This window comes from Vombatus ursinus, unplaced genomic scaffold, assembly GCF_900497805.2.
Source record: "Vombatus ursinus unplaced genomic scaffold, bare-nosed wombat genome assembly UNPS02014775.1, whole genome shotgun sequence".
In the NCBI taxonomy this organism is placed as follows: domain Eukaryota; kingdom Metazoa; phylum Chordata; class Mammalia; order Diprotodontia; family Vombatidae; genus Vombatus; species Vombatus ursinus.
In genome coordinates, this window is record NW_020954553.1 from 8,141,427 (window position 1) to 8,154,814 (window position 13,388).

The 13,388-nt window shown below is 43.4% G+C and overlaps 1 protein-coding gene across 7 annotated transcripts in view; it reads right to left on the bottom strand.

Annotated features, from left to right (window-relative positions):
- The window catches only part of KPNA6 (karyopherin subunit alpha 6), a 59,268-nt gene extending 50,144 nt beyond the window's left edge, over positions 1-9,124 (bottom strand). The window contains exons 1-3 of one of the 7 annotated variants that reach the window (XM_027864480.1): positions 9,056-9,122; positions 7,828-7,910; positions 6,925-7,038 (exon numbers count right to left, since the gene is read on the bottom strand). In XM_027864480.1, the coding sequence (XP_027720281.1) occupies positions 6,925-6,934 (10 nt within the window). In that variant the 5' untranslated portion in view covers positions 6,935-7,038; positions 7,828-7,910; positions 9,056-9,122. Of the gene's footprint in view, positions 1-6,924; positions 7,042-7,827; positions 7,911-9,055 lie in introns of all 7 variants that reach the window. The other 6 variants (XM_027864479.1, XM_027864484.1, XM_027864481.1 and 3 more) reach the window with 6 other exon arrangements.
- Positions 9,125-13,388: the final 4,264 nt, after the last annotated feature.

The following is a 13,388-nucleotide window of genomic DNA, read 5'->3' on the forward strand; positions in this document are numbered from 1 at the left end:
AAAAACTATAGGGAGGTAGAGTTTGGTTCAACATGAAAAATTTCCCAACAACCAGAATTGTCCAAAAGTGGAAAAAACTGCTTTAGGGGTGAGGCTCCTCATCCCTAGAAGTCTTGGAGTGGTGGCTTGGAAAGATGAAAATGGGATTCATGATTTGTGTAGGGACTGGGCTAGACTGACCTATGAATCCCCTTCCCCTCCTAAGTTCAGGATTACTGTGGTGGCTTGGAAAGATGAAAATGGGATTCATGATTTGTGTAGGGACTGGGCTAGAGTGACCTATGAATCCCCTTCCCCTCCTAAGTTCAGGATTACTGATTCAATGACAACCGAGTTGGCTGACACTCTCCCCACTGGAGGGAATACTGTTTTTGAAAAGCAGGGTCAGTAAGAGGACTGAAGGGCCCTTAAAGACAGACTCTAAACAAACCAACAATAATCCTGCTTCCAGGAGAGAAAAAAGATGAGATGAATCAGGCTAGTGGAGGCAAGCAGGCCACATTAATATAGTTCAGGGAAAGACTTTCCCTAAGGAATTTTGAGAGAACACAGTGATCTTGAACAAGTGACCTCCCTCTGTGGGCCTCAATTTCCTCTTTTATGAAATGAGGGAGGTGGATTACATGATCTTTAAGGTCTCTCCCAGCTCTAAATCTTATGAATGAGAGAGTTAAATAAAATCTAATTTTGGGGGAGGGGAGCACTAGGGGGCACAGTTTAGAGCACCGGCGCTGGTGTCAGAAGAACTCGAGTTCAAATCCAGCCTCAGACACATGACACTCACCAGCTGTGTGACTCTGGGCAATTCACTTAACCCCAACTGTCTCATCAAAAAAAAAATACCTAATTTTGGGAGAGGAAGGGAGGAAGTAAACATGTTGACTAATTTAGAGCGATCTAAACCATGTCAGAATATTTGCTCCTACAGGTTTCTGAAAATGTCCTTTTGAGCTTCTAGAATCCTGATCCAGTCGGTCTAGAACTATTATAAAGGAGAAAGCAGTGAGAGACAGGTCTGACAGCATGAAGCGCCCAGAATGTTATCTGTAAACCAGTCAACACTGCCAATCCCTAAAGACAATGGGGGTCACTACTCTGCCCAGATAACTGGGTCAGTCCACAATAGAGGCTACTACACATTCTGGCTTTGTCATCACCGGGCTTACTGCAATGGTTAGGAAATGATGATTTGATAGATACTGTTTAAAACTGAGAGGTTACTTGTCAACAATATTTATAGATAACTTTTCTCTTGTTCACCTGATGTGAGAATTATAGATAGAAACAGATAATCACTTCCCCCTAATTTTATCCCTTATTGAATTAGCAGAAGATATTTTAGCTTCCTGGTCATATTGGCTGGCATCCTACAAAGATCAAGTCAACAAGTATTTATTGAGCACCTATTATGTGGAACCCAGAGGTCCCCAAGGCTCTTATGGGGGTCGGATAGGTCAAAACTATTTTTGTAATAATAATGAGACATTTATATTTCTAATATGGCAAGAAGAGATAGATATAACCAACATAAACAAAAACTCTTTGGGAGATCCTCAGACTAAAAGGTTTGAAAACTACTATACTTGTTCAGTTGTGTTTGACTTTTTGTAAACCCATGGATATACTGTCCATTGAGTTTTCTTGGCAAGGATACTGGAGTGGTTTGCCATTTTCTTCTTCAGTGGATTAAGGCAAACGGATTAAGTGAGCTGCCCAGGGTCACACAGCTACTATGTGTCTGAGACCAAATTTGAACTCAGGTTCAAACTCCTGACTCCAGGCCCAGCGTTCGAGCTCTTGCAGCCACCGAGCTGCCTAAAGCAGCTATATACTAGATAATTTCTGAGGTCTCTTCTAGCTCTAAGTTCTGATTACACAGCTACAGGGAGCCCTATGGAATAAGTCCTGAAGCCTGCCTTAGCAAAGATTACCACAGGCCCCAGAAGTCCTTTAACAGGCTAACCTGGAACTCTAGCTGTTCAATAAGTCCTTACTGAATTCATAGAACCAACTTAGGATCTTTTTCTTAGATGCTACCAAAGCTAACACTAATTCCCACCTAAATTAACATCAAATGAACATCAAGGCCTCCAATGACTTGCTACAATGAGGAGGTGATCCTATGAAGGCTATTCACCTGGAGTGTATTGTCTTATTAAAGACTTGCTTAGCTAAGTAGAGAGAGGCTCATCCTCAAATGATCTTTTTCCTATGGTAATATACATTCTTTAAAAGTTCCTGAGACATAGGTGATGGTGGTGGTGGGAGGGGGTTTACAAAGTATCTATAACAACAATATCATGGAGCTAAAGTGTGTGCGAGCACATATATACACATATATGAAAACGGCATTTTCACTATTTTTGGTATCTAATCTGGCATCTCTAATTTCAAATCCACAAAAACATGATTCAAGTGAAGCAATTTAACAGGATCGTAGGATTTAAAGCTTGGAGAATTTATAGAAATCATCTAATTCAACCACCTTTCTTTTACACGAGGAATCTATGGCCTAAAGACATTAAATGACTTTTCTAAAGTCACACAGCTAGTAAGCAGCAGAACTAAAGATCAGAACTATGCAAATTCCTCACGGTGCATTTGTTTCTGGACATTGAGCAGCAGGGCATCTAAGTGAGTCGACCATCAAACTCTGTAGCAGCTAGAGCTCAGTCAGCTGTTATTCTCCACAGATACTAGGTTGGGTTACAAAGGAGCTGTGGCCAGGGGTACGGCCTGAATGGCCTTCAATAATCCCAGAATCATAGATCTTTGGTTCAACAAACCCAGACAGCACTTTCTCTGCCCACAACAGTCCACAAAAACAGAGCTCAGGTGCTAGGGCTGATGAGGGCAATTCGATCACTGCATAAAGCACATTCAAGTTTGGTAAAGCTTGACTTTAGAAGGCAGTACAGAGTTTGGAATGAAGACAAGGCTTAAATGAAAAAAAAAAATTTACAGCTGACAAAGAGAAGAAAAACTTCCTTTTTCCTAAGAGCTTGGTGCTCAATACAACCAAAGCAGAGAACACACCAATGAAAATCAAGTTTGAGTGCCTGGGTTGTGAGCCTAAAAAGAAAATGTTACCTGTAAAGGAAGATACCTAAAGAGATAATGAAGGTGGACTCTGTTCATTCCTAATCACTGATGCTGTCTTGTCTCTAAAGGAAAAACTGCCGAAAAAAGGAAGGAGGGAGGATGAGTTACAATTTGATTCAGCTTGCCACACTAAACTAGAACCTGCCTCTAGGAGACTGGTATGAATCTGCTTCCCTATAAAGTAAATTCTCAACAAGTGTGTCCACAATGCTATTCTCTAGATCTGGATAACTGTTGAGACAGAGATTTGGAAAAGTTAGAAAAATAGACCAAATATGCCACAATGAAATTTGAGGGATAATTTAATGTGTTTTACTTAGGATAAAAAATAACAGCTGCACAAGTACAGATAGAGGAGAGTGGCTGAAACGAAAACATGGGGAGTGGTGTCTTAGTGGCTGAAAGCTCAGTAAACAGCATGACATGGCACCCAAAAGTGAATTTACTCCTACACTACATTAAAGGATGTAGAATGTCCTTAACAGAGTCCCACTGTCTTCTGTTAGGACAGACAAGATCTGGGGCACTATATTCTATTTTGGGGGCACATTTTAAGAAGGAGATTGTCAAGCTAGAGGACATCAACAAGTCCAAAGGAAGAGCCCAAGACAGGAAGGGGCCATATAAAGACTAGTTTAAGTAACTGAAAATGTTTAGCTTCAGAAGAAAAACTGGGGAGGGGGTGTAGGACAGGGAAAAACGATAGCTGTTTACAAATGTGGAAGAAGGATTATATTGTTCCCTTTCTGATCCCAAGAGGAAAGCAGTAGGAGTAACTGGTAGAAATACAAAAAGGCAATTTCAGAACAACAGAAGTAAAAGTAAAATTTTCCTAACTAGAAGTGACTAAAAGTGGAATAGGCTACATAGGGAGGTAGTAAAGTACTTTCCACCAGAGGTATTTAAGGAGAGGATAATAGTCTACTTATTGGGAGTGTTATAGAAGGAATTCTTATTCAAGTAGGGGTTGACTAAATAGTCTCTAAGGTCTCTTTCAAGTGAGAGTTTTTGATTCTAATACTTTCTTCTGAGCCGCACCTCTAATGACAACATACCTCTAAGAAGTCTGCATAACACCAGCTCTATGTACTTAACTGATAATACATATAGCTGTAATTTTTTCTGTACTACACAACTGTTGTCTCACCCTAGAACCTCTTTTAGAGTGTGGAGCCTACTTGCAAAGAACATCTTTCAGCCGTGCAGCCCTCCTACTCCGATTGGTAAGGGCCCCTCAGGACCTCCATTTTGAGAAGAGGTCCAGGCTGACCAACTTTCATTGTCTTCTGGACTCTCTCTGCTTCTGACTTTCTGGACTTATTTCCACATCCCTCCTCTCTTTTTGTAAGTATTTTCCTCCCAAATGTAAGCCCAACATGTCCAAAACTGAACTCATTATCTTTTCTCCCAAATTTCCCTATTACTGTTGAGGGGAATCTTCTCAGTCCCCCAGGCTCAAAACCTAGGTGTTGTCCTTGACCCTCGACATTTCTCGCCCCTGACCCTCGACATTTCTCGCCCCTCCTATCCAATCTCTTGCAAAGGCCTGTAGATTTCACTTTCATGCCCCCTTCTCTGTGATGCCGCCACCCTAGCGCAGATCCTCACTAACTGATGCTTTCACTACTGTAATATGCTGCTGGCTAGTCGGCCTGCCTCTTCTCCCTGTCACTCCAGGCCATTCTCTATTCAGCTAAGTGCAGGCCCAAGCGTGTCACTCTCCTACTCAATAAAGTCCAGTGACTCCCTAACACCTCCAAAATTTTGTTTGCTGTTAAAAGCCCTTCATAACCTAGCCCCCAGCCCTGGCCTTTCCAGTCTTCTTTCATCTTACATGCCTCTACATAATCTTTGATCCAATGACAGTGGCTTTCTTGTGGCTCCTCAATAAGACACTTCATCTTTCAGCTCCAAGTATTTTTTCTGTTTCTGCTACCTGGCATGGTCTCCCTCCTCATCTCCACCTCCTGGTTGCCCTGACTTTCTTTAAGTCCCAAGTTAAATCCCATCTTCTACAGGAAACCTTTCCCAGTTTCTCTTACTCTACTGCCTTCTCTCTGTTGATTATTTCCCATTTATCCTGTCTATAGCTTGTTTGTACATAGTTGTCTGCATGTTGTCTCCCCCCTAGACTGTGAACTCTTCGAGGGCAGGGACCATCTTCTGACTTTTTTTTGCATCCCGAGCCCCTGAGCATAGTGCCTGACACATATGCAGGTGCTTAATAAATGCTTCCTGATTGACTGATTGATATCCAATCAATTGTCAAGTCTATCTATTCCACCTTCTTAAAAACATCTCATACACGCCTCCTTCTTTCCCTCTGACACTGCCAACGCTCTGGTGCAAGCGATCATCTCTCATCTGGGCCTCTCACCAATAGCCTGCTGGCTGGTCTCCCTGAAAGTCTCAAGATTCTCCCCCTCCAGTCTATCCTTTAGCCAGCTGTCAAAGTAATATTTCTAAAGATCAAGTATGACCATTTTTGTTATTCTTCAGTCATTTCAGTTGTGTCCAACTCTTTGTGACCCCATCTGAGGTTTTCGTGGCAAAGATACTGGAATGGTTTGTCATTTCCTTCTCCAGTTTATTTTACAGCTGAAGAAACAGAGGCAAACAAGATTAAGTGACTTGCCCAGGGTCACATAGCTAGTAAGTGTCTGAGGCTGGTCTGAAACTCTGGTAGATGAGTCTTCCTGACCACATTACCCCCCTATTCAATCAATTCTAAATGGCTCCCTATTGCCTCTAGTATCAAATATGAAACCTTCTGTTTGGCTTTAAAAGCCCTTCATAAACTGGCCTGTACCTTTTCAGTCTTCTTATACCTTACTACCTCTTTATGTACTCTGCAATCCATTGACACCAGCTTCTTTGCTGTTCCTTGCTCCCTGCTGCTCTCCATCTCCCTACTCTGAGCATCCTCACTGGCTATCCCCCATATTTGGAATGCTTTCCTTCAAGTCCACCTCCTAGCTTACCTGGCTTCCTTACTTAGTCCTCCTTAATTTTAATGCCTCTCTTCTAGTATCACTCTCAATTTATCTTGTTGTCTATATCTAACTGTACATAGTTGCCCGCATGTTGTCTCCCCCACAGACTGAGTTTCTTGCAGGCAGGCTATCTTTTGCCTTCCTTTGTATCCCTAGCACTTAGCAGTTACTGGCACACACTAGGAGCCTAGTTAAATGCTAGCTGATTTACTGACTGAAATGATAACTACTTAATCAATACACCTGTTCACACAATACAGCAGTAACATACCTGTCCTGCAGACGGCTGGGAAGCCAGCTTTTTTGTCTTTGAAAGCCCTTTACAACTTGGTCCCTCTCTACTTTTTCTGTCTTCTGATACTTTAATGCACCCCCTCCCCATCAATCCTATGCTCCAGCTATCCTGGCCTACTTGCTGAACATGTTTTTGCCCTTCTCTGGATATGGGGTTTAGTGCAGTGCTTGACACACAGTAAATGCCTAACAAATGCTTGCTGACTGACTAGATGGGCAAGAGGAGCCCAAGAGCACTTGCCAGTTAAGAGAACCAAGATATCCTCTCTGCTCTCAAGGAAAAGTAAATACTTTCTGACCCAGTTTAATCTCTTCTTCACTTTGTAAGATTTCAATCCAAAACGACCGTACCAACAAAGGGCAGGGGTGGAACTTTCAATTCTATTAGTGAAGTATTTTTACAACCTGTTGCACCTGCATTGGACTAGTTCTTCCCCGGTTCAGTTCCACATTTCCAAAAGCTCCATCTGATTACTCAGAGAATACTGGCACAAGAGGATAGACACAAAGTGGAATCACAGACTCAGTCATCTACCTGGACCCATTCACAAAAGTAAGGCCACTCCCCCAAATAGCAATTGTCCAGCCGATGTGTGAAAGTCTCCAAAGAGGGGGAGTCCATCATGTCTTCCAGGCACTTCTCTTGGTTCTGCTGAGAGGCCAAACAGCAAATTTTAACCCGTTCCCCACATGCTTGAAAAAGAGACATCATGTCCCCCAAATCTTCTTTCCCTATTTCTTAACCTTTCCTAAACATGCCCTATTTCTTAACCTTTCTTTATAGGCAACAAGGTAGGTGATGGTACAGTATGCAGAATACTGACCCTGGTCAGGAAGACCTGAAGCCAAATCCAGCCTCAGACACTTACTAGCTGTGGGACCTTGGGAAAGTCACTTAACTCTGCCTCAGTTTTCTCAACTGTAAAATGAGTGCTAATAATATCATCTACCTCACAAGGCTGTGCTACACTTAATAAATGTATTTTTTCCTTATTTTCCTAGCTGACTTATCTACTTCTGGACATTCTTCAATTGATCAATATCCTGCTTACACCGTAGTGTCCAAAACTAAATACACTACTGCACACATAAGGTCTGATAAGGGCAGAGTGTGGTATATGTATAGCCTCCCTATTTTCAAAGGTTATTCCACTCTTAATAAAGCCGGGGTAAGGGATTAACTTTTCTAGCTGACACATGACACTACTGACTTGTATTGAATTTGCAGGCCACTCAAACCCTCAGATCTTTTTCAGAATGACTTCTATCTGTCTATCCATGCTTCCTCACCTTATATTTGAACTAAGAACACTAGCAAGTTTTTTCCTCAGGTTCTGAAACATAAAGTCTGAGTCAAGAGGTCTGCTTTAAAGTCTCAGCCATCACTCATGCTGTGTGACCCCGAGCTGGTTTTTTCACCTGACTAGATTCTCCTTACCTGTAAGGTTCAAACTCAAACAAGCACTCAGAACTGACGTGATGTACAAGGTACTACGGTTTGGCTCCAGAAGATGAGTTCACCTAAGTGGTAAGGGGAATATCAAAGCTGGGATCAATTTCTTAGTTGAATTACTCAGGAAGCCCCAGCTACAACTAATTTATCTCCCCTAGTCCAACAAAAGCATCACACTGAACACACGTAATGGGCTAGGTGTCCAGGGAATGACATGTTAGCCTCTCTGTGCCTCAGTTTCCTCACCTATATAATGTGGATTAAAAAACCCAAACAGCATATATGTGTGTATGTATGTATACACACACACACACATACATATTTGTGTATACACATATACACCCACATATATAAACACGTTTACATATATATCTCTTTTTTTCCTCACAACAACCCTGGGGGTGGGGTGCCATCATTCTCTCCATTTTACAGATGAGACTGATAGAGACTAAGCGCCTCTCAAGTGTCTGAGGCTGGATTTGAACTCCGATCTTCCTGACTCCAGGTCGAGCTCTGCATCCACTGTGGTGCCACCCATTGAGAGCACCAACCCTACAGGGTTTGGGGTTGATGGGGGGGAATGTGTCAAACGAGTTAATCTATGCAAAAGTGCTTGGCATCCTTACAGCGGTCTATCAATGCGTAGTAGTAGTAGCAGCAACAGCAGCAGTAGCAGTAGTACAAGCGGGGAGGGGGAGGGGGAGGGGGGAGCTACAGGTCTCCCAGAGGACGGCCAGGCGAGGGGAATAAGCATTTATTAAGCGCCGACCACGTGCCAGGCACGGAGCGAGGCGCTTGACCAGTCTTCGCCCAGGAGGGTCTAGGCCGAGCATCAACGCTGCCTCCCCCGGAGGGTCCCGGGCGGCGAGCAGCGGGGAGGCTCGTCCCTTCCCACCGGGAGGCTGAAGGGGGAATAGCCGGGGAAGGGCACCCACTCCCCCGAGCAGGGACGGCCGAGGCACGGCCCGGAGGCTGCGAGCCCCCTCTGTCAGCGCTCAGGGAGGCGTCCCCGGCCCCCTCGGGGGAAGCAAGGAGACGACGGCAGGGAGGAAGGGGCGTCCGCCCCGGCCCCAGCCCCAGCTCCGGCTCAGCCCCGCCTCGGCGCGGCCCGAGGGGCCCCCGGCCTCTCCTCACACGGCGTCCGGCCCGGGTCGCCGGAGTCGCGCCTCCAGCCCGTGTGGGGAGAGGCCTCTCGGCCCCCGCGCGCACTCACCCATCCCGGCGCAGCTCCGCTCCCTCAGGACACCTCGGCGGCTCTGGCGGCGGCTCTGGCGGCGGCTCCGACGGCGGCTCCAGCAGACAATATGGCGGCGCGGCGCGACGGCGGCCCCAAGTGGACAAACTTCCTCAGCCTCGGTCGGGCGCTGGAACGCGCTCCGAACTCAGCGGCTTAAGTTACGTAGCCAGGGCGTGCTTAAAGGGGCCGCGTCCTGCAGGGAGGGAGCGGGAGCGGGAGCGGAGCAAGATTGGAAAAAAAAGACCAGGATGGTTTCTTTCTGATCCACACTAAGCGCTACTTCTTAGGACCATAGTGTTTAGAGCTACAAGTCCAGCCCCCCGGGAATGAGAGGGGCCCCCCCGAATCATCCTTTACCAAGTTGGGATTTGAACTCCTTTCTTTTACTCCAGGTCTTTAGGGATCATCTAGTCACTCAGTGTTTATTAAGCTACTGCCTAGCTGTGTGACCCCGGGCTAGTCATTTCACCCTCTTTGCCTCAGTTCCCTCATCTATCAAATGATCTGGAGAAGGAAATGGCAAACCACTCCAGTATCTTTGCCAAGAAAACCCCAAATGGGGTCACAAAGAGTCAGACACAACTGGAACACCGAACAAAGTAAATCAGGAGGATTTGAACTCCTGATCTAAATAGTCAGTCAACAATCAGTCCACAGGTATTTACTGTTTACTGTGTGCCAGCACTTACCACTGGCTTATATTAAGCTTGTTGTAGTTTTTCACAACATGACTACTATGGAAGTGTTTTGTATGAGTACACATCTATAACCTGTATGGAGATGCTTGCCTTTTCAATGAGGGTGGGTGGGGAGGGAGGAAGGGAGAAAATTTGTAATCCAAAGTTTTAAAAACACATGTTAAAAAAATAAAATAAAAAAACTGCCAAAAAAATAAAAATAAACGCTAGTTGTTTGGGTGCTCGATTGATGGGTGCTCTCAATACAATTACACCATCCTGTATTTCTCCCACCACATTACTTGCTCTACAAGAAGCCTTCCACAGCCCCTCTTAATTCCAGTGCTTTCCCTCTGTTAATTATCTGCTGTTTATCCTCTATAGGAGTCAGCAGGTGGCTCGGTGGATAGACTGAACCCAGAGTCAGGAAGGCCTGAGTTAAAATTCAGCCTCAGACACTTGCTAGCTGTGTGACCCTGGACAAGTCACTTAACCTCTGATAGCCAAACAAAAAGGATCCACTGGATAAGGAAATGGCAAACCACTCAATATCTTTGCCAAGAAAACCCCATGGAGTTTGTCCACAGAGTCATGTATATATCCTGTATATATCTTGCTTTGTATTTGTTTGCATGCTGTCTCCTCCATTAGATTGTAAGCTCCTTTAGGGCAAGGGCTGTCTTTTGCCTCTTTGAATCCCTAGCTGGGGGGGAGGGGCATCTCCAGTAGTCCTGATTTATATCTGGTCATGGACCCAGATGGCTGTGGGGGAGAAAGTGAGGCTGGTGACTGCACAGCCCTCCCTCACTTAAATCCAATTCACTTACAAAGTCATGGCATCACCTTCCTGATGTCTCGGTCCTCTTTGAGAATGAAGGACAAACAATAACCCCCAGCTCTTAGCCAGGCAATGTAGGTGCTTAAAAAATATTTATTGATGCTTGCTACCATGTTCCTATCTTTCACTCTAATTTTCCCCCCTTCCACTTCCCCAACTCCTAATCTCACCCCCTCCTTCCCCTTGCCTCAACCTCCTTTCTCCGGTCAAAAATAATTTACTGAGTTAATGGACTCAGTAACTCGGCCTCAAACACTCAGTTTCTGCTCGAGCCCTTTCAATACTTGCCTGAGATTAGTGGTGGTTTGAGGAGGTGGGGGATGGTTTGAGAAGTGGAGGGATAAGGTGGTAAGGGATCTTTTCCCCCTCCCTTTTCCCACGTAATGCAAAATGGTCAGGTTTTAACATCTTGAACACAGTTGAGAAAAATAACTGTTAACTCTCTAGGACACAGGAATTGAAAAGTCTCTATCACGGAGACAATTTGTAACACTCACTGACTTTGGCACTTTGCTTTTCTTGCTGGGGCCTCAAAAGTTGCCTGCAAGCTGAGCTGAACAGGAGGGTGACCGAGAGGTACCAGGGTGAACCGGAGAGATTAATAAATAACAAACGTTGACTCAGACTAAAAGACGGTGTTCAACTCTAGTCCTTTTTTATTCTTTTTCCAGCTTATATTGAAGATTATTTTCACTCAGGTCATAATTTTTCTTTCAAATGTGGTGCTGAAAACATTTTTAAATTTTTATGGAAAACTAATTTTATTTCATGAAGATGCTTATTAGCCTCCCCAACCCCCTACCCCCAACACTCCCCTATTTCATAAGTAAAATGAATGGAAGAAATATGGTTTCATATGAAGAAAAGAGTAAATCCTAGGATTTTGGACTTGGAAGGGACGTTAGAGATCATTAGGTCATTAGAGATGGACTTTATGATTTTCCAAATAAAGAAATGGAGGCCCAGAAAATGGAAGAGAGGTTTCAGGTCACACAGGGAATTCTGTGGAAGTTAATGGGGACAGTGTATAAACATAACATATTATGTTTTTACACTTTAACTTTTAATTTGCAGTATGTTCTCCTTTTGCTGCAGTTCCTTGTTTTACATTATTTGGCACCGAGCTCACAAGATTTTGACATGTTAATTCATCATGAAACTCAATTTTTATCTCATTAGATAAGAACCATATCTTTGACAAATAGTTCATTTTTCCAAGTCTCTCCTTGATTATAGCCCATTCCTTTCCAATTAGGTGTAAGGCAGGTGAGTTCACAGGCAACTGAAGTAGGTTTATTTCCATCTCTTGGATCGATATCTCAAATTTTTCATTATGTGACATGATATAAAATTGTATTGTAGTATTTTCTCTCCATTTTGAAATTCCCTGCACTTCCAGAGTAATCCTGCTTTTCATTATGTCAGTATATTTATTAGAGTTCATGATTCCCTAAATCAGGACAAGTCTTTCAAGTCCTACTGGAAGTAAAAAACAAACAAAAAAAACCCCTTATTTTTCAAAAGAATGTTTTAAGACTTCTGATAAAAATGCCCAGACCTAACAGGCTCTTCTGGATTTCTGACAATGGTTTTGCTATAACCCTGAAGGAAAAAGTATGCTTCATAAACAAAAATTATCTTTTTTCAATATTGAATACTCTAATCTTTATATTGTCTATACCACCATTTTTTCCCTTTATAGCTACAGTGAGTCCTTTTTAAAAAATGTGTTTTCCCTTTTGCCTGTTTTCTGAATATTAATTAGGCGATTTTGCAGCAATTTGTCACTTCTTGGTCATTTTTTTCCCCCCAGCAACACTTTGTTCTGTGTTTTGGTGTAATTGATCCTGCATTTCCCTGTGGGACTTGAATAATCCTTGAATGACACCAGTAACTGCTGGGATATGGCTAACAGTCATTGATGTGTGCTCTTTGAGACCTTTGCACATTTCCTTGGAGTGACAGCCATTCTTTAAAACCAGAATGCGAAACAAATGAAACACATGTGTATGGCACAGAACTCAAGCACTCAATTGACAGAGAACTAAGGTGGAATACATCAGCTGTATCCAGTTTTATCTGGACAAGTCCAGAGGTTCCAATTTAGCCTAATGTCCATAGAGGCACACTCAGATAATTATTGTTGTCACAAGAAAAAAACCGTATGAAAATTACTTGTCCAATGAAATAACCACACCATTGTAATTGGTAGATTCTTACCCAAGCTACACCATCATGACCATAACCAAATCAATCACTGCTACTGCAGGATATTCCAATCAACTGCCCTATGGCTCCACTCATCATCCATTTAATTTTTCGAACTACTCCTCCTTGGCTACCACTCCACTCTATTTATCTCTCCCCACTAGAAAGTAAGATCCTTACACTAATGCTTTGTTGGTGGAGCTGTGAACTAATCCAGCCATTCTGGGGAGCAATTTGGAACTATACCCAAAGGGCTATAAAACTATGCATACCCTTTGATCCAGCAATACCACTTCTAGGTCTGTATCCCAAAGAGATCATACAAATGGGAAAAGGACCCATGTTTACAAAAATATTGTTAGCAGCTCTTTTGGTAGTGGCCAAGAATTGGAAATTGAGGAGACACCCATCAATCAGAGTATGGCTGAACAAGTTGTGGTATATGAACGTAATGGAATACTATTGTGCTATAAGAAATGATGAGCAGGCGGACTTCAGAAAAACCTGGAGAGACTTACGTGAACTGATGCAAAGTGAAGTGAGCAGAACCAGGAGAACACTGTACACAGTAACAGCATCACTGTGT